Genomic DNA, 22,034 nt, shown 5'->3' with positions numbered 1-22,034 from the left:
TAATTTTTAATAGATTAATAAGTAATGAGGCCACTCCACATGGAGGATAAAAACAATGGGTCTCTAGGACTTAAAGATACTGTGTTTGTGTAGTTTGATTCTGTTGTTGGCCCATTTTGGCATATTATCTGGGTCAAATTAAGTCTTCTTTGTCAAAGGCAGAATGAACTTTGTTGTAGTCCATTCATATAAATATTATTGAGGGTTAAGGTAGGTCATTCTAACAAGACAAATCTGTCAGAAATCTCAGTCTGGGGCCTCAGCAACACCGTCTCTTCTTTTGCAACCTCTTCAAGGCATCTTTGATTTCTTTGTTCCTCAGACTGTAAATCAAAGGATTCAACATGGGAATCACCACAGTATAGAAGACTGATGCAAATCTGTCAAAGCTGGAGGAACCACCAGTGCTGGAACTCAAATAGACAAACATACCTGAGGTATAGAAGAGAGTGACTGTTGTCAGATGGGAAGCACAGGTGTTGAAAGCCTTGGACCTGCCTCTTGCTGTCGTGATCTTCATGATGGAGATGACAATGGAGACATAGGATATCATGATAATGGAAACATTTATTACGCCAAAGATCATTGTCAATAAAGCGGTAAAGAGTTGTACAGAGAATGTGTCAGTGCAGGATAGAACTAACAGCTGGGGCAGGTCACAGAAGAAGTGGTTGATGACATTAGGCCCACAGAACTGGAGCTGGAGCATGAAACACAATTGGGATATAGAAGCAGAGAGTCCAGCCAAGTAGGATCCCAGCACCATCCGACCGCAGAGAGCGGGCGACATGACTGACGAATAGAGGAGTGGGTTGCAAATGGCGGCATATCGGTCATAAGCCATGGTGGTCATGAGGCAAGACTCGCTCAGCCCCATGGTGGAGAACACGAAGTACTGAGCAGCACAGCCCACTAAGGTGATAGTTTGCCGCTCCTGGAAGAAGTCGTAGAGCATCTTGGGGGCTGTGGAGGTCACGTAGCAGATGTCCATGAAGGACAGGTTACTGAGAAAGAAGTACATGGGGGTGTGGAGGTGGGAGTCCATTCTTATTAAGATGAGGAGCGACAGGTTCCAAGTCAGGGTCAAAATGTATATCACCAGGAATATGACAAAGAGCACTACTATGATTCTGGGGAAATCTGAGAATCCCAAAAGAATAAATTCAGTGATCTCTGTGATATTTTCTCCTCCAATCATTGGCTTGATGCTCCTAAAAAAAGAAAAGAGTCAAGAGAATATATTGCCTACTCATGAAATGACAGCATTACAGGTCTCATATACACCATATTTTCCCCCATTCAGCACTGGAAACGTGGAAATGCTCCACTGTCCTATTGACAGACCCCAGCTTTTCATCTTGAATTGTCAAGAAGTGCCTTCTCAATGTTCTATGGAATACAGAGTCCATGGAGTTCTCCAGGCCAGAATACTGAAGCAGGTAGCCTTTCCCTTCTCTAGGGGGTCTTCCCAACCCATGGATCAAACCCAGGTCTCCTGCATTGCAAGCAGATTCTCTACCAGCTGAGCCACCAGGGAAGCCCAAGAAGACTGGATTGGGTAGCCTATCATTTCTTCAGCAGATTTTTCCAACCCAGGAATTAAACTGGTGTCTCTGCAGTTGCAGAATTGCAGGCAGATTCTTTACCAGCTGAGTCACAAGGGAAGGCGACTTATTTTATGAGGTCACACAAAAATTAAAAGGTATATTTCTAAAACTGACTGAAACTTTGAAATAAAGCAATGTCTATCTCTGCCAAAGCAATTGAAATTCTGTGCTTGTGTATAATGAAGAGACCTTTGGTTAAAACAACAGGAGTTTTAAAGGCCTCTGATGATTTAATATATGTGACTGTTGCTTTACAATAATAAAAGGATAAGCAGCATCATTTCAGGATAAATTTGAAGTAGCCCTTCTTCCCATGATGGTCACTGAAATGGGTTTTCAAAAATTTTTTCCTTGCCCGTAAAAAATTACCCTGTTTATGGAGCTAGTGCAGCCCCTGGGATTGGGGGAGGCATGGCAAGGGTGCCCCAGATGGAGACGCGACGGTCGTCTGATTTCCTGCAACCCAAATGCAGAGGGGCTAGTGGGCCACACGGAGGCAACCCAGATGATTTATCAATGGTGCTGTATAGATGGAGAAGTCTTGAGGCTACTGTAAAAATAAGACTGAAAACCAGAAGCAGGAGGCTTAAGTCCAAATCCTGAGAACACCAGAGAACTCCTAACTCCAGGGAACATTAATTGACAGGAGCTCATCAAATGCCTCCTACCAACAATGAAATCAAGCCCCTCCCAAGGGCCAATAAGTTCCAAAACAAGACATACCATGCAAATTCTCCAGCAACACAGGAACACACCCCTGAGCTTCAATATACAGGCTGCCCAAAGTCACTTGAAACCCACTGACATCTCATAACTCATTGCTGGACACCTCATGCTCTCCAGAGAGAAGAAATCCGGCTCCACCCACCAGAACACCAACACAAGCTTCCCTAACCAGGAAACCTTGACAAGCCACCCATACAACCTCACCCACAGCGAGGAAACTCCACAATAAAGAGAACCCCATAAACTGCCAGAATACGGAAAGGCCGCCCCAAACACAGCAATATAAACAAGATGAAGAGACAGAGGAATACCCAGCAGGTAAAGGAACAGGAGAAATGCCCACCAAACCAAACAAAAGAGGAAGAGATAGGGAATCTACCTGATAAAGAATTCCAAATAATGATAGTGAAAATGATCCCAAAACTTGAAAACAAAATGGAATCACAGATAAATAGCCTGGAGACAAGGATTGAGAATATGCGAGAAAGGTTTAACAAGGACCTAGAAGAAATAAAAAAGAGTCAATATATAATGAATAATGCAATAAATGAGATCAAAGACACCCTGGAGGGAACAAATAGTAGAACAAACAGTGGAATAATGGAGGCAGAAGATAGGATTAGTGAGGTGGAAGATAGAATGGTAGAAATAAATGATTCAGAAAGGAAAAAGGAAAACAAATTAAAAGGAATGAGGACAATCCCAGAGACCTCTGGGACAATATTAAATGCCCAACATTTGAATTATAGGAGTCCCAGAAGAAGACAAAAAGAAAGACCATGAGAAAATACTTGAGGAGATAATAGCTGAAAACTTCCATGAAATGGGGAAGGAATTAATCATGCAAGTCCAAGAAACCCGGAGAGTCCCAAACAGGATAAACGCAAGGCGAAACACCCCAAGACACATATTAATCAAATTAACGGAGATCAAACACAAAGAACAAATATTAAAAGCAGCAAGGGAAAAACAACAAATTACACACAAGGGGATTTCCATAAGGATAACAGCTGATCTTTCAATAGAAACTCTTCAGGCCAGGAGGGAATGGCAAGACATACTTGAAGTGATGAAAGAAAATAACCTACAGCCCAGATTACTGTACCCAGCAAGGATCTCATTCAAATATGAAGGAGAAATCAAAAGCTTTACAGACAAGTTCATAGCAATACAGACATACCTCAAGAAACAAGAAAAAGTCAAATAAATAACCTAACTCTAAACCTAAAGCAACTAGAAAAGGAAGAATTGGAGAACCCCAGGGTTAGTAGAAGGAAAGAAATCTTAAAAATTAGGGCAGAAATAAACGCAAAGGAAACAAAAGAGACCATAGCAAAAATCCACAAAGCCAAAAGCTGGTTCTTTGAGAGGATAAATAAAACGTACAAACCATTAGCCAGACTCATCAAGAAACAAAAGGAGAAAAATCAAATCAATAAAATCAGAAATGAAAATGGAGAGATCACAACAGGCAACACAGAAATACAAAGGATCATAAGAGACTATCAGCAATTATATGCCAATAAAATGGACAACTTGGAAGAAATGGACAAATTCTTAGAAAAGTACAACTCTCCAAAACTGAATCAGGAAGAAAGAAAATCTTAACAGACCCATCACAAGCATGGAAATTGAAACTGTAATCAGAAATCTTCCACAAACAAAAGCCCAGGTCCAGATGGCTTCACAGCTGAATTCTACCAAAAATTTAGAGAAGAGCTAACACCTACCTTACTCAAACTCTTCCAGAAAATTTCAGAGGAAGGTAAACTTCCAAACTCATTCTATGAGGCTACCATCACCCAAATACCAAACCTGAGAAAGACGCCACAAAAAAAGAAAACTACAGGCCAATATCACCGATGAACATACATGCAAAAATCCTTAACAAAATTCTAGCAATCAGAATCCAACACACATTAAAAAGATCATATATCATGATCAAGCGGGCTTTATCCCAGGGATGCAAAGATTCTTCAATATCTGCCAATCAATCAATGTAATACATCACATTAACAAACTGAAAAATAAAAATCATATGATTATCTGAATAGATGCAGAGAAAGCCTTTGACAAAATTCAACACCCATTTATGATAAAAACCCTCCAGAAAGCAGGAATAGAAGGAACATACTTCAACATAATAAAAGCTATATATGACAAACCCACACCAAACATTATCCTCAATGGTGAAAAATTAAAAGCATTTCCCCTAATGTCAGGAACAAGACAATGGTGCCCACTTTCACCACTACTATTCAACATAATTTTGGAAGTTTTGGCCACAGCAATCAGAGCAGAAAAAGAAATAAAAGGAATCCAGATTGGAAAAGAAGAAGTGAAACTCTCACTGCAGATGATATGATCCTCTACATAGAAAACCCCTAAAGACTCCACCGGAAAATTACTAGAGCTAATCAATGAATATAGTAAAGTTGCAGGATATAAAATCAACACACAGAAAACCCTTGCATTCCTATAAACTAATAATGAAAAAATAGAGAAATTAAGGAAACAATTCCATTCACCATTGCAACCAAAAGAATAAAATACTTAAGAATATATCTACCTAAAAAACAAAAGACCTATATACAGAAAACTATAAAACACTGCTGAAAGAAATCAAAGAAGGCACTAATAGATGGAGAAATATACCGTGTTCACTGATTGGAAGAATCAGTATAGTGAACATGAGTATACTACCCAAAGCAATCTATAGCTTCAATGCAATCCCTATCAAGATACCAACAGTATTTATCCCAGAACTAGAACAAACAATTTCACAATTTGTATGGAAATACAAAAAACCTCAAAGAGCCAAAGCAATCTTGAGAAAGAAGAATGGAACTGGAAGAATCAACCTGCCTGACTTCAGGCTCTACTACAAAGCCACAGTCATTAAGACACTATCTTACTGACACAAAGACAGAAATACAGATCAGTGGAACAAAATAGAAAGCCCAGAGATAAATCCATGCACCTATGGACACCTAGGCAAACCATTCAATATCACAGTAATCCAAGTCTATGCCCCAACCAGTAACACTGAAAAAGCAGATATTGAACGGTTCTATGAAGACCTACAAGACCTTTTAGAACTAACACCCCCAAAAGATGTCCTTTTCATTATAGGGGACTGGAATGCAAAAGTAGGAAGTCAAGGAACACCTGGGGTAACAGGCGAATTTGGCCTTGGAATACAGAATGAAGCAGGGCAAAGGCTAATAGAGTTTTGCCAAGAGAATGCACTGGTCATAGAAAACACCCTCTTCCAACAACACAAGAGAAGACTCTACACATGGACATCACCAGATTGTCAACACCGAAATCAGACTGATTATATTCTTTACAGCCAAAGATGGAGAAGCTCCATACAGTCAGCAAAAACAAGACTAGGAGCTGACGGTGGCTAAGATCATGAACGCCTTCTTGCCAAATTCAGATTTAAATTGAAGAAAGTAGGGAAATCCACTAACATTCAGGTATGACCTAAATCAAATTCCTTATGATTATACAGTGGAAGTGAGAAATAGATTTAAGGGACTGGGTCGGATAGATAGAGTGCCTGATGAACTATGGAATGAGGTTCGTGACATTCTACAGGAGACAGGGATCAAGATCATCCCCATGAAAAGAAATGCAAAAAAGCCAAATGGCTGTCTGGGGAGGCCTTACAAATAGCTGTGAAATGAAGAGAAGAGAAAAGCAAAGGAGAAAAGGAAAGATACAAGCATCTGAATGCAGAGTTCCAGAGAATAGCAAGAAGAGATAAGAACGCCTTCCTCAGCGATCAATGCAAAGAAATAGAGGAAAACAACAGAATGGGAAAGACTAGAGATCTCTTCAAGAATTAGAGATACCAAGGGAACATTTCATGCAAAGATGGGCTCGATAAAGGACAGAAATGGTATGGACCTAACAGAAGCAGAAGATATTAAAAAGAGATGGCAAGAATACACAGAAGAACTGTACAAAAATAATCTTCACGACCAAGATAATCAGGATAGTGTGATCACTCACCTAGAGCCAGACATCCTGGAATGGGAAGTCAAGTGGGCCTTAGGAAGCATCACTATGAACAAAGCTAGTGGAGGTGATGGAATTCCAGTGGAGCTGTTTCAAATCCTGGAAGATGATGCTGTGACAGTGCTACAGTCAATATGCCAGCAAATTTGGAAAACTCAGCAGTGGCCACATTCTGGAAAAGGTCAGTTTTCATTCCAATCCCAAAGAAAGGCAATGCCAAAGAATGCTCAAACTACTGCACAATTGCACTCATCTCACACTCTAGTAAAGTAATTCTCAAAATTCTCCAAGCCAGGCTTCAGCAATACGTGAACTGTGAACTTCCTGATGTTCAAGCTGGTTTTAGAAAAGGCAGAGGAACCAGAGATCAAATTGCCAACATCCGCTGGATCATCGAAAAACTAGAGAGTTCACGAAAAACATCGATTTCTGCTTTGCTGACTATTCCCAAGCCTTTAACTGTGTGGATCACAATAAACTGTGGAAAATTCTGAAAGAGATGGGAATACCAGACCACCTGACCTGCCTCTGGAGAAACCTATATGCAGGTCAGGAAGCAACAGTTAGAACTGGATATGGAACAACAGACTGGTTCCAAATAGGAAAAGGAGTATGCCAAGGCTCTATGTTGTCACCCTGCTTATTGAACTTATATGCAGAGTACATCATGAGAAACGCTGGACTGGAAGAAGCACAAGCTGGAATCAGGATTGCCGGGAGAAATATCAATAACCTCAGATATGCAGATGACACCACCCTTGTGGCAGAAAGTGAAGAGGAACTAAAAAGCCTCTTGATGAAAGTGAAAGAGGAGATTGAAAAAGTTGGCTTAAAGGTCAACATTCAGAAAACGAAGATCATGGCATCTGGTCCCATCATTCATGGTAAATAATTGGGGAAACAGTGGAAACAGTGTCAGACTTTATTTTGGGGGGCTCCAAAATCACTGCAGATGGTGACTGCAGCCATGAAATTAAAAGATGCTTACTCCTTGGAAGAAAAGTTATGACCAACCTAGACAGCATATTCGAAAGCAGAGACATTACTTTGCCGACTAAGGTCCATCTAGTCAAGACTGTGGTTTTTCCTGTGGTCATGTATGGATGTGAGAGTTGGACTGTGAAGATAGCTGAGCTCAGAAGAATTGATGCTTTTGAACTGAAGTGTTGGAGAAGACTCTTGAGAGTCCCTTGGACTGAAAAGAGATGCAACCAGTCCATCCTAAAGGAGATCAGTCCTGGGTGTTCTTTGGAAGGACTGATGTTGAAGCTGAAACTCCAATACTTTGGCCACCTCATGAGAAGAATTGATTCATTGGAAAAGACTCTGATGCTGAAAGGGATTGGGAGCGGTAGGAGAATGGGAAAACAGAGGATGGGATGGCTGGATGGCATCATTGACTAGATGGACATGAGTTTGGGTGAACTCCGAGAGCTGGTGATGGACGGGGAGGCCTGGCATGCTGCAATTCATTGGGTCGCAAAGAGTCGGACATGACTGAATGACTGAACTGAACTGATGGCCACCTTATCTTTGACACAGGAAGCAAGAATATACATTAGAGAAAAGACAATTTCTTTAGCAAGTGGTGCTGGGATAACTGGTCAACCACTTGTAAAAAAAATGAAGCTAGAACACTTTATAACACCATACACAAAAATAAACTCAAAATGGATTAAAGATCTAAACATAAGATCAGAAACTATACAACTCCTAGAGGAGAACATAGGCAAAACACTCTCTGACATAAATCACAGCAGGATCCTGTATGGCCCACCTCCCAGAATATTGGAAATAAAAGCATTAATAAACAAATGGGACCTAATTAAAATTAAAAGCTTCTGTGCAACAAAGGAAACTATAAGCAAGGTGAAAAGACAGCATTCAGAATGGGAGAAAATAATAGCAAATGAAGCAACTGACAAAGAATTAATCTCAAAAATATACAAGCAACACCTGTAGCTCATTTCCAGAAAAATAAACGACCCAATCAAAAAATGGGCCAAAGAGCTAAACAGACATTTCTCCAAAGAAGACATACAGATGGCTAACAAACACATGGAAAGATGCTCAAAATCAGTCATTATCAGAGAAATGCAAATCAAAACCACAATGAAGTACCATTTCACACCGGTCAGAATGGCTGCTATCACAAAGTCTACAAGCAATAAATGCTGGAGAGAGTGTGGAGAAAAGGGAACCCTCTTATTCTGTTGGTGGGAATGCAAACTAGTACAGACAGCTACTATGGAGAACAGTGTGGAGATTCATTAAAAACCTGGAAATAGAACTGCAATACAACCCAGCAATCCCACTGCTGGGCATACACACTGAGGAAACCAGAACTGAAACAGACGTGTACCCCAATGTTCATCGCAGCACTGTTTATAATAGCCAGGACATGGAAACAACCTAGATGTCCATCAGCAGATGAATGGATAAGAAAGCTGTGGTACCTATACACAATGGAGTATTACTCAGCCATTAAAAAGAATACATTTGAATCCGTTCTAATGAGGTGGATGAAACTGGAGCCTATTATACAGAGTGAAGTAAGCCAGAAAGAAAAACACCAATACAGTATACTAATGCATATAAATGCAATTTAGAAAGATGGTAACAATAACTCTGTATGCGAGACAGCAAAAGAGACACAGATGTACAGAACAATCTTTTGGACTCTGTGGGAGAGGGTGGGATGATCTGGGAGAATGGCATTGAAACATGTATAATATCATATGTGAAACAAATAGCCAGTCCAGGTTCAATGCATGATACAGGATGCTTGGGGCTGGTGCACTGGGATGACCCAGAGGGATGGTATGGGGAGGGAGGTGGGAGGGGGGTTCAGGATGGGGAACATGTGTACACCCATGGCAGATTCATGTTGATGTATGGCAAAACCAATACAATATTGTAAAGTAATTAGCCTCCCATTAAATAAATTTATATTTAAAAATAAAGTTATTGTATACATAAAAAATTACCCTGTTTATAATAATATCTCAATTTTTTACATATATATTCAAAACATCATTTCCAAAATAATTCGGGAGTTTACCTTAATTTATATTCCTGATATAATTTGGTAGAGCAAAGCATGTGTGCCCAGTAGTTACAAAATCACTCTTCTTAGGGAAGCCTCGTACAAACTGTTCTAAAGGGAGCCTAGAGCCCCAACTATTGTCCTAATATTCGAATATTCTGCATGTTAGGCACCATCAGTTCAATGGACATGAGCCTGAGCAAACGCCAGGGGACAGTGAAGGACAGGGAGACCTGGCGAGCTGCAGTCCATGGGCTTGCAAAGAGTCAGACACGACTGAGCGACTGAACAACAACAAGGAAACAAAAAGTTCCAACTCAGAGATTTAGTTCTCGGTGACATAATCAAGATGACAATATAGGTCATTCCTGACTTCAGTTCCCCCCACCAGAAAAAAGAAAAGTGAAAGTTGCGCAGCCATGTCTGACTCTCCGTCACCCCCTGGACTGTAGGCTGCCAGGCTCCTCTATCCGTGGAATTCTCCAGGCCAGAATACTGGAGAGGGTAGCCTATCCCTTCTCCAGAGGAACTTCCTGTCCCAGGAATCGAAACAGGGTCTCCTGCATTGCAGGTGGATTCTTTCCCAGCTGAGCTACCAGGGAAGCCCCAACAGAAAAATAATTAGCAGTTATTTATAGGCAAGGTACCAATGAAAAAATCCTAAAGGACGGGAATGAGGCTGAACTAGAGAGATGGAGAAAACCCACATTAGAAGGGTAGAGGAGCAGATCCATTTGATTGCATTGCCCCTCCCCTAGCTACACCAAGAGGACCCTTCTCGGGCTATGGCTTCTTTATGGAAAAGGGAGAGAGCCCAGTGTGGGCCTCCAGCTTCCCCGGCTTTACAGGTCACTCCTTAAGGAGACCCACTCTGGTCTCATATCCTAGAAGCCATGCAGGAATCTGCGGGGTGTGGCCACTGAGAGTCACACTGAGACAGAGAAGGGAGACAGGCCTTGGAACCGTCAGGGCTTGGATCTTGGCAGACTGAGTTCCAGCAGTTTTGCCTGACTTGGGACCCCGAGAAATGAGCCTTGCCATCCTGGGAGCCTCTTCCCCTGCATCTACGATTCATAACCCCATCTACTACTGAGGTTATTCAAGCATGGCTAGAACACTCAGAAAATTCCATCACCCAGGAGCACTTGAGTCATGTCCAGACAGGAGCTCTGCCCATTTGCATGGCTCCACCTGGCCAGAGAACTTTGTGTGCAGTTCTTCCTAATTTGTTTCCCAAACAAGGAGCCTTGCCAGTCTTGGGCCTGTTCTGTGGTCGTGTCCAGGCAAGAAGGATAATGTGTAGCCCTAACCACTGTCGAACAAAACCTTCAGCCCCACCGTCCAGGAGAACTAACTGAAGCACGTGGGAAACTGCGTACCCATGCCATAGCCCTGTTTTCAGTAGCGTGTGAGCAGAGAGCCCGATCTCTCTGCCTCTCTGCAGAGCAAAGCCGCGCCCCCACGTGACCAAGGCACTCGGTGTGCAGTTCTTCTGATCTGGGTCCCCAGTTCGTGGGTCGCGACAGCCCTGGCATCTGCAGCCCTGTCCAGGTTGTGAAGTTAAATCCCAGCCCTGCCTCCTGCTGGATAGAGTACTCAGTCCTGCTCAGCTCAGAAGCCTGGCCTGAGAACCCAGGTAAGAAGAGAAGCCGTCCTAATGCTACTCTTGGCCAAGAAACCAAGGCAGCAATCGTATCAACTCCTCCCGGCCAGCAGCATCTGCACCCCAGCCTCAGAGCCTGGGCAATGTCCTCACCCCAAAACAGACCTTGATCAGTCTCAGTCTCAGTTCAGTTGCTTGGTCACATCCGACTCTTTGCAACCCCACGGATTGCAGCATGCCAGGCTTCCCGGTCTATCACCAGCTCCCAGAGTTTGCTCAAACTCATGTCCATTGAGTCGGTGATGCCATCCAATCATCTCATCCTCCATCGTCCCCTTCTCCTGCTGCCTTCAATCTTTCCCAGCATCAGGGTCTTTTCAAATGAGTCAGCTCTTCACATCAAGTGCCAAAGTATTGGGGTTTCAGCTTCAACATCAGTCCTTCCAATGAATACTCAGGACTGATTTCTTTTAGGATGGACTGGTTGGATCTCCTTGTTGTCCAAGGGACTCTCAAGAGTCTTTGCCAACACCACAGTTCAAAAGCACCAATTCTTCAGCACTCAGCTTTCTCTATAGTCCAACTCGCACATCCATACACGGCTACTGGAAAAACCATGGCTTTGACAGGATCGACATTTGCTGTCAGAGTAATATCTCTGCTTTTTAATATGCTGTCTATTTTGGTCATAACTTTCCTTCCAAGGAGCAAGCATCTTTTAATTTCATGGCTGCAATCACCATCTGCAGTGATTTTGGAGCCCCCCAAATAAAGTCTGTCACTGTTTCCATTGTTTCCCCATCTATTCGCCATGAAGTGATGCAACCGGATGCCATGATCTTAGTTTTCCGAATGTTGAGTTTTAATCCAGATTTTTCACACTCCTCTTTCACTTTCACCAAGAGGCTCTTTAGTTCTCCTTCACTTTCTTCCATAAGGTTGCTGTCATCTGCATATCTAAGGTTATTGATATTTCTCCCAGCAATCTTGATTTCAGCTTGTGCTTCATCCAACCCAGGTTTTGATAGCTAGCCCAATTGCTCAAGGTAACTGCCAGATGATCTATCTAGAACTCCAAGCTGAGCTGACTGGGGAAGGGCTGTCTCTCCTAAAGCAAGCCTGGAAAATCTGGAAGTAGAGATCATTTACTCAAATGTGCAGACACTAACAAAGGAATCAAGGATCATGAAAAATTAGGTAAATATGACTCCACTAAAGGAAACTTATAAAGCTTTAATAGCTTTATAAGAATCTGCTGGCAAAGAATGTGCCTGCAATCTGGGAGACCTGGGTTTGATCCCTGGGTTGGGAAGATCGAGTGGAGAAGAGAAGAGCTACCCACTCCAGTATTCTGGCCTGGAGAATTCACATGACTGAGTGACTTTCACTAAAGGAATAAAGATCTATAAATGGTCTGACAAAGAACTCAGCATAATTCTCTTTTAAAAGTTTGGTGAAATATAAACCCATAAAGAGACAACTGGGTGAAATTAAGAAAACAATACATCAGCAAAATGAATAAAATGTGTTTAACAAAGAAAGAGAACCCATTAAAAAAAAAAATCAACCAGAAATCCTAGAGCTGAAGAAATCAATAGAGACTTTTAACAGCATACTCAATAAAGCAGGAGAGAGAACAATGAAAAAGAGTTAAGAAAGTCTAAGAGATTTATTATGAGACAACATCACCATCAAGACAAAAGACATGTGCATTAGCTAATATCTCTCTCTCATGCACACTGCGTGTGAACTAAATACAAATGCCAAAAGTAATGAATGGCATGGGTTTTATTTTCTCCTTTACTTGCATATCATTTTTCAACTTTCTGCAACTCCTATATTTATAATAAGAACAAGTTACTAAGATATATGCATCTCTAATCCTTAATAGCAAAGGGAGATAGAGAGACAAGGAGACGGAAAATGACAGAGAGAACAGGAAGAATGTCAGAGACGATAGACCTTCCTGACTTTTACCTACTGGCTGTGCAACACTTAGCTAGTTAGTAACCTCCCAGTTGCCTCATCTATAAATGGGGCTAGTAATCCTTTACCACCTCATTGGGTTGCTGCAGGGACTGAATGACATAAAGGGCTCAAAACAGTAAGAGATGAATAAATGTTAGCGGTTGTCATTTCCACGATCATTCCTCACCATAAAGGGAAAAATAAGGCAGGACTAATCCGGAAGTAGCAAGGAGTTCCTCATAAAATTATTCCCTAAATTAAATGACTTCTAAACCGAGACTCTAGAATATTGTTAATAAGTGATTATATTTATTTCTATATTGTATTATTTCCCAATCAGTGAAATCGTAAGGTCCGATTTCTGCTCTTTATGTTCCACCAACACCAAGTAGAGTGGAACTTGTGATATTCCCTATAGACAGCCTGCAGACTAGTGGAGAGCTTATACTACGTGCATCTCATATGCTAATATTTGTGTTACTCAATAAACATATGCTGGATATGTTAAGAAACAGTTCTTTTACCCATTTTTGGATATGAAAGTAAAAATATATTTGTTTCATTTCAATTTATAGTTTTATGAACTTTAAAATCTTTCTGTTTACTCTTATAATAGAGTAATGCCAACATATTTCTCAGCCATTTTGTCCAAGATGTGTAGGATTCCATGAAAATATTTTGAAAGTATAAACTCTCACCCACATTCCCAGTGTGTCAACACAATTAATCAGTTCAGTGAAAGTAGGTCCTGCTTTTGAACAGTCACTCGCAGTGAAATCTTTCATCTTCCCAATACATTCTACAAACAGACTCAGCCTCAACTAAAGCTATCTATGTAACCCATCACTGCCAGAAAAGAATGATGAGCTCTGCGTGGTTTCGATTATCCCTGATACAATTTATCCTAAAAATTCATGTTGTTAAAATTTGGTAAACTGCAGGAAAAGCACATATATTGTGAATATAGTCACTCCCTTCAAATGAATCTTCTGTATGTGTTCACCAGCTTTCAAGACGCTTTGTACCAGAAAAGGTGACTGATGTAAATATTGTTTGGAGATTTTCACTAGGGAGATATAGCCTATTAAAACTTTTTCCAGATCTTATCTGCTAAGGCCATGGTCATTTTCCAGGTTGTGCAGAGTACAAAGTCAGGTTAAGAAAGCCAAGAATGTTGCTGGATAAAGAAGGACAATGTAAGGAAGAAAAGACTAACAGTGACAGTTAAGCCAACACTACCTGTACTTGCAGTGGGGAATCTCTGATGTCTGTTTCATCCAAGCTCTTGCCTCCAAACCCCCAAATTAATCAAAATAATAGTGGACAGCTACTTAACGTATTTCAAAAGCCCAGTGGAATGGTACTTGAGTACCTTTCCGTATCATTATGGCATGACCAGCTGGGCTTTTGTTACACAGAAATAATGAATCGAAGCTGTATACTGAAGTAGAATTCAAATTCATTATTATTTTTTACAACCATTCTCAGCAAGGATAAATTTAAAGGGTCCTTGGGATGGATAAAGTTGGGAAACAGAGGCAAGCATTTCTGAGCTCATAAAATTCCCCTGAATTCAGTAAATTATTAGTTAAATTCAGCACTCAATTAACTTGTACAACATGTTGGGCTTCACAGGCATCATTTCGTTTGAGTCTCAATGATCTTATTACCCCGATTTTACCGGTGAAAAAGAGAAGGTAACAGAGTTCAAAATTATATCCTTGGGAAATTGCAGAACTAGATCTCAACAGCTGTCTCTCACTATAGAGTGAAACCTGAAAATCTAAGTTAGAGATTATCCTCGTCACTGAAAGTCACAGAATTCGGGTCAGGAGAAAGAGAACCTAAGGACGAGCTTAGGAGGAGGTCATGGACCTGCGGGAGGGGGAAGAGTTGAAGAAAGAAAGAAACAGGACAAAAAACCGTTCTCTCTGAAGAATCACATAGCTATAGAGATAGCACAAAATCCACTCTTCTCTGTAAATCTTGCCTTCTCACCTTGACTCAGATCCCTCAGAATGATAGAGTTCTTGCCAAAGATTGAAATCATCTCTTTCTATCTCCCCAAAATTTTCAGATGGAGCCTATTGCAGCCAAAGATGGAACCTTTTGTCCATGAGCTGGCTGTTCAGTCACAGCCAGAGAGAATGCCACATGGGGGATACTTTTAAATGTGTTAGTAACGGCAGAGGTGAAACGGAAAGGACAATTAGGAAAAGAAAATTCTCCAGGTACTTGCTCTCTGGAGTCGTGGTTGTCACGGAGTCTTCGTCCCTGCTAATTTCATGCTCGAGTTTACTCTGTCCCTTCTGGATCCATTCCCCGCTTCCCCACAGTCCAATCATGATCGTTTGATTATAACTTTTCTTTTAATGAACTTGGAGTCATTAGAGCTGGAGATCCCTGGACCTAGGGATTATCTAGTTTAATGCATTCAGTTTCCAGGTGAGGACCTGAAGCCAGTGCAGCTAAGGGATTTGCTCAAGATAACATAACCCATCGGTAAATTGCGTGAAAAAACAAACAAACAAACACGTATCCTTTCTGTTTACAAAGCACTTTATTTTATATGAATACATATATTTTATATGAATACATGGTTTTTTTTTTCAATTGCTTAACTGAATCAATCATCATAGCAGCCCCGTGAGGCAGTCAAGATGTCATTTTCTATGCATGAGTGAGGAAATCAAGGCAAAAAGGAACACAAAAAATTAACAGATGACAAGGCCACGAATTATTGCGATTACAACCATGAGCACTGGTATCAGCAAATCTGAGTTCATATCATCTCTTCCACTTGAGGATTTCACAATCTTTGGCAAATTAACCTCCCTAAGCCTCAGAATTGTCACCTCACTGTTATTATGGAGCTGACAATAGTAGCTATCTCATAGAGTAGCTCTTCATGTTTGTGTATGTGTGCTTAATCACACAAGATTTTTTTTAAAGCAAGATAAATGATATAAACATTAGAAAAGCAATAGAAAAATTAATAAAATCAAAGATAATTTTTGGAGGGATAACAAAGTGACAAAGCTTTAGATAGACTGAGAAAATGAGAGAAATTAACCCTGACTTTAACCCTAAATGAGCCTATGAGCCATGCCATGTGGAGCCACCCAAGACTGACAGGTCATGGTGGAGAGGTCTGACAGAATGTGGTCCACTGGAGAAGGGAATGGCAAACCACTTCAGTATTCTTGCCTTGAGAACCCCATGAACAGTATGAAAAGGCAAAATGATAGGATACTGAAAGAGGAACTCCCCAGGTCAGTAGGTGCCCAATATGCTACTGGAGATCAGTGGAGAAATAACTCCAGAAAGAATGAAGGGATGGAGCCCAGGCAAAAATAATACCCAGCTGTGGCTGTGACTGGTGACAGAAGCAAGGTCCGATGCTGTACAGAGCAATATTGCATAGCAACCTGGAATGTCAGGTCCAAGAATCAAGGCAAATTAGAAGTGATCAAACAAGAGATGGCAAGAGTGAACATTGACATTTTAGGAATCTGTGAACTAAAATAGACTGGAATGGGTGAATTTAACTCAGATGACCATTGTATGTACTACTATGTCCAAGAATCCCTAGTAGAAAATGAGTAGCCATCATGGTCAACAAAAGAGTCCGAAATGCAGTACTTGGATGCAATCTCAAAAACGACAGAATGATCTCTGTTCATCTCCAAGGCAAACCATTCAATATCACAGTAAATCAAGTCTACGCCCCAACCAGTAACGCTGAACAAGCTGAAGTTAAATGGTTCTATGCAGACCTACAAGACCTTCTAGAACTAACACCCCCAAAAGATGTTTTTTTTTCATATAGTGGACTGGAATGCAAAAGTAGGAAGTCAAGAAACACCTGGAGTAACAGGCAAATTTGGCCTTGGAATGTGGAATGAAGCAGGGCAAAGACTAATAAGAGTTTTGCCAAGAGAACGCCCTGGTCATAGCAAACACCCTCTTCCAGCAACACAAGAGAAGATTCTACACGTGGACATCACCAGATGGTCGACACTGAAATCAGATTGATTATATTCTTTGCAGCCAAAGATGGAGAAGTTCTTTACAGTCAGTAAAAACAAGACTGGGAGCTGACTGTGGCTCAGATCATGAACTCCTTATTGCCAAATTCAGCCTTAAATTGACAAAGTAGCAAAACCCACTAAACTATTCAGGTATGACCTAAATAAAATCCTTTATGACTATACAGCGGAAGTGACAAATAGATTCATGGGATTAGATCTGATAGACAGAATGCCTGAAAAACTGTGGATGGAGGTTCATGACATTGTACAGGAGGCAGTGATCAAGACCGACTCTAAGAAAAAGAAATGCAAAAAGGCAAAATGCTTTTCTGGGGAGGCCTTACAAATAGCTGAGAATAGAAGAGAGGTGAAAGACAAAGGAGAAAAGCGAAGATATACCCACTTGACTGCAGAGTTTCAAAGAACAGCAAGGAGAGATAAGAAAGCCTTCCTCAGTGATCAGTGCAAAGAAATAGAGGAAAACAACAGAATGGGAAAGACTAGAGATCTCTTCAAGAAAATTAGAGATACCAAGGGAACATTTCATGCAAAGATGGGCACAATTAAAGACATCAATGGTATGGACCTAACAGAAGCAGAAAATATTAAGAAGAGGTGACAAGAATACACAGAACTATACAAAAAAGATCTTCATGACCAGGATAATCACGATGGTTGATCACTCACTTAGAGCCAAACATCCTGGAATGCAAAGTCAAGTGGGCCTTAGGAAGCATCACTACGATCAAAGCTAGTGGAGGTGATGGAATCCCAGTTGAGCTATTTCAAATCCTGAAAGATGATGCTGTGAAAGTGCTGCACTCAATATGCCAGCAAATGTGGAAAACTCAGCAGTGGCCACAGGACTGGAAAAGGTCAGTTTTCATTCCAATCCCAAACAAAGGCAATGCCAGAGAATGCTCAAACTACCACACAATTGCACTCATCTCACACGCTAGTAAAGTAATGCTCAAAATTCTCCAAGCCAGGCTTCAACAGTACATGAACCATGAACTTCCAGTTTTAAAAAAGGCAGAGGAACCAGAGATCAAATTGCCAACAGCCATTGGATTATCAAAAAAGCAAGAGAGTTTCCAGAAAAACATCTACTTCTGCTTTATTGACTATGCCAAAGCCTTTGACTGTGTGGATCACAACAAACTGTGGAAAATTCTTCCAGTGATGGGAATACCAGACCACCTGACCTGCCTCTTGACAAATCTGTATGCAAGTCAGGAAGTAACAGTTAGAACCAAACATGGAACAGACTGGTTCCAAATCGGGAAAGGAATATGTCAAGGCTGTATGTTGTTACCCTGCTTATTTAACTTATATACAGAACACATCACGAGAAACGCTGGGCTGGATGAAGCACAATCTGGAATCAAGATTGCTGGGAGAAATATCAGTAACATCAGATATACAGATGATACCACCCTTATGGCAGAAAGTGAAGAAGAACTAAAGAGCCTCTTGATGAAAGTGAAAGAGGAGAGTGAAAAAGTTGGCTTAAAGCTCAACACTCAGAAAACTAAGATCATGGCATCCGGTCCCATCACTTCATGGGAAATAGATGGGGAAACAGTGACAGACTTTACTTTGGGGGGCTCCAATATTAGATGGCTGACTATATGCAGATGGTGACTGCAGCCATGAAATCAAAAGGTTCTTGCTCCTTGGAAGAAAAGTTATGATCAACCTGGACAATGTATTAAAAAGAAGAGACATTACTTTTCCAACAAAATTCTGTCTAGTCAAAGCTATGGTTTTTCCAGTAGTCATGTATGGATGTGACATTTGGACTCTAAAGAAAGCTGAGCGCCGAAGGATTGATGCTTTTGAACTGTGGTGTTGGAGGAGACTCTTGAGAGTCCCTTGGACTGCAAGGAGATCCAACCAGTCCATCCTAATGGAAATCAGTCCTGAATATTCATTGGAAGGACTGATGCTGGAGCTGAAGCTCCAAATACTTTGGCCACCTAAAGTGAAGAGCTGACACTGGAAAAGACCCTGACACTGGGAAAGATTGAAGGCGGGAGGAGAAGGGGACGACAGAGGATGAGATGATTGGATGGCATCACTGACTCGATGGACATGAGTTTGAGTACACTCTGGGAGTTGGTGAGGGACAGGGAGGCCTCGTGTGCTGCAGTCCATGGGGTTGCAAAGAGTCAGACACGACTGAGCGAGTGAACGGAACTGAAATGATAAATTTGTCAAAACTCACTGAATTGTAATTTTATTCATTTTTTAGAAATGTGTGTATTTGGCTCTTCTGGATCTTTGTTGCTGCACTCGGGTTCTTTCTAGCTGCCATGAGTGGGGGCTACTCTCTCACTGTGGGGCATGAGCTTCTTATTGCAGGGAGTAATATGTACTTTATATCACTTTGTGGAAGCCTGGGAAATCTGGCAAGTCAACAGTCCATACACATCTTGTTCTTATTTTTAAACAGATCACAAGGACCACAAATTTACATCCTCCTACTGCAGATAAAAATTGGCCAGAGTTAAGAACCCTGCCTATCTTAAATCTATTTCCTCTTTTTCACCTTAAGGTTTCCTGGCAAATATCAGCATTAAAGTCACTCTAACCATTCTACTCCAACCATTACATCACACCATACAACCACAAGTTTCTGGGACATAAAATGTTGAACACAGATAAAAGAAAAGAATTTATACCAGTTTTTCATATTTGTTCTTGGTCTACAGTATGAAATATTTGGTAACTTTATTATGTCCATGAATTCTCACACAATTCCCATCACATCAAACATGTTCAGATCTTGAAACAGCAGAAATTATTCGGTGGCATGATCACACTGTCTACGTCCAACAAGGGTGTGCTCAGTTGTGTCTAACTCTGCAGGCCATGCACTGTAGCCCACCAGGCTCCTCTGCTCATGTGATTTTTCCAGGCAAGTATACTGGAGTGGGCTGCCATTTCCTAATCTGAGGGATCTTGCATTGGCAGGTGATTTTTTCTCACTAGCACTACCTAGGAAGCCTGCCATCTAGGGTGAATTTTCCAAATTTAATGGGAGAGAGAGAGAGATTTCAGCCCTACAATATCAGAAATCTCTATTGACTGTGGCATAGATTCTTAATATCATCCCTGTGAGAACTCCCCATTGTACACTACAGGCAAGAAATTACATCATGGAACTCATGAGTAAATGGCACTGAAGGGAACACGTGCTTCTTTCCTTTCCTCTGTATGATTCATGTCACCTCTGCCTTCTGCAGATTACAGTGGTGGAGCCTAGGATATACTCCCAAACTGTTAGGTAATTGTCCCTGAGAAGGACTTACACAAACATAAGCTATGTCATACTGGTCTTTCCAGGAGCCACAATCAGGCCAATGAAGCGAAGTGAAGTGAAAGTCGCTCAGTCGTGTCCAACTGTTTGCGACCCCATGGACTATACAGTCCGTGGACTTCTCCAGGCCAGGATACTGGAGTGGGTAGCCTTTCCCTTCTCCAGGGGATCTTCCCAACCCAGGGATCGAACCCAGGTTTCCCGGATTGCAGGCAGACTCTTTACCAGCTGAGCCACCAGGGAAGACCAATCAGGCCAATAGTACACCTTGTTTCTGCCCAAAGGTATGTTCCCTCTCTGCGTACATTCTCATCAGAAACACAGGACAAACATTGGCCACCACCACGTCTGGATTGTGTTGCATCAGAATATCTGGGAGACAAGATTTACACACTCCTGAGGCCCCTGTCAGCTGTCTCTCCTTCAGGGCCAGAAGCCTGAGATGGAACAGGGCTCCCTCTCAGAAGCTAAAAAGAAGCAACAAGGCACTAAACTCCAGTGTTTCACAAATACTTGTGGATATATTAGTAGACGATGAGGCCTCTCTTCATGTAGGCTGAACGTAATGAGCCCCTAGGATGTAAAAATACTGTGTTTGTGTAGCATGATCCAACTGTTGATCCATTGGGGGACATTATGTGTCAAATTAAGCTTTCTTGGTCCAAAAGCAGTATGACTTTTGCTATACTCCGTTCATAAGAATGTTATTGTGTAAGGTGATTCTGACAGGAAAAACCCAGCAGAAATCTCAGAATCTGTGGCCTCAGCAATACCTGCTCTTCTTTTGCAACCTTCTCAAGGCATCTTTGATTTCTTTGTTCCTCAGACTGTAAATCAAGGGATTCAACATGGGAATCATCACAGTGTAGAAGAATGATGCGAATCTGTCAAAGCTGGAGGAACCACCAGAGCTGGAACTCAAATAGACAAACATACCTGAGGTATAGAAGAGGCTCACTGCTGTCAGGTGGGAGGCACAGGTGTTGAAAGCCTTGGACCTGCCCCGTGCTGTCGTGATCTTCATGATGGAGACGACAATGTAGACATAGGATATCATGATAACTGAAACATTTATTATCCCGAAGATCATTGTTAGGATAACAGTTAAGAGATGTAAAAAGAACGTGTCCGTGCAGGAGAGAACTAACAGCTGGGGCAGGTCACAGAAGAAGTGGTTGATGACATTAGGCCCACAGAAGTGGAGCTGGAGCATGAAACACAATTGGAGTATAGTGGCCGAGAGTCCAGCCATGTAGGATCCCAGCACCATCCGACCGCAGAGAGCGGGCGACATGACTGATGAATAGAGGAGTGGGTTGCAAATGGCGGCGTATCGGTCATAAGCCATGGCGGTCATGAGGCAAGACTCACTCAGCCCCATGGTGGAGAACACGAAATTCTGAATAACACAATCCACATAGTTGATAGTTTGCAGCTCCTGGAAGAAGTTGTAGAGCATCTTGGGGGCTGTGGAGGTCACGTAGCAGATGTCCATGAAGGACAGGTTACTGAGAAAGAAGTACATGGGGGTGTGGAGGTGGGAGTCCATTCTTATTAAGATGAGGAGCGACAGGTTCCAAGTCAGGGTCAAAATGTATATCACCAGGAATACAGCAAAGAGCACTACTATGATTCTGGGGAAATCTGAGAATCCCAAGAGGATAAAATGAGTGATCTCTGTGATATTATCTCTCCTAATCATTGG

At 41.6% G+C, this 22,034-nt stretch overlaps 2 protein-coding genes across 2 annotated transcripts; both read right to left on the bottom strand.

Annotated features, from left to right (window-relative positions):
- Positions 1–259: 259 nt before the first annotated feature.
- On the bottom strand, positions 260–1,201 carry LOC128060704 (olfactory receptor 5AN1-like). Its single transcript, XM_052653084.1, has one exon. It carries the CDS (start codon positions 1,196–1,198, stop codon positions 260–262), a length of 939 nt encoding a protein of 312 aa, XP_052509044.1. The 5' UTR covers positions 1,199–1,201.
- A 19,891-nt stretch (positions 1,202–21,092) lies between these two features.
- Positions 21,093–22,034, bottom strand: LOC128060707 (olfactory receptor 5AN1-like). Its single transcript, XM_052653087.1, has one exon. It carries the CDS (start codon positions 22,029–22,031, stop codon positions 21,093–21,095), a length of 939 nt encoding a protein of 312 aa, XP_052509047.1. The 5' UTR covers positions 22,032–22,034.

Source organism: Budorcas taxicolor, chromosome 15, assembly GCF_023091745.1.
Source record: "Budorcas taxicolor isolate Tak-1 chromosome 15, Takin1.1, whole genome shotgun sequence".
Classification (NCBI taxonomy): Eukaryota; Metazoa; Chordata; class Mammalia; order Artiodactyla; family Bovidae; genus Budorcas; species Budorcas taxicolor.
The sequence above is the reverse complement of the archived record's forward strand: the minus strand, read 5'-3'. Positions and strand labels throughout refer to the sequence as shown.

Coding starts and splice junctions, on each gene's coding strand:
- LOC128060704 (XM_052653084.1), bottom strand. CDS start 1,198: ATGATTGGAGGAGAAAATATCACAGAGATCACTGAATTTATTCTTTTG.
- LOC128060707 (XM_052653087.1), bottom strand. CDS start 22,031: ATGATTAGGAGAGATAATATCACAGAGATCACTCATTTTATCCTCTTG.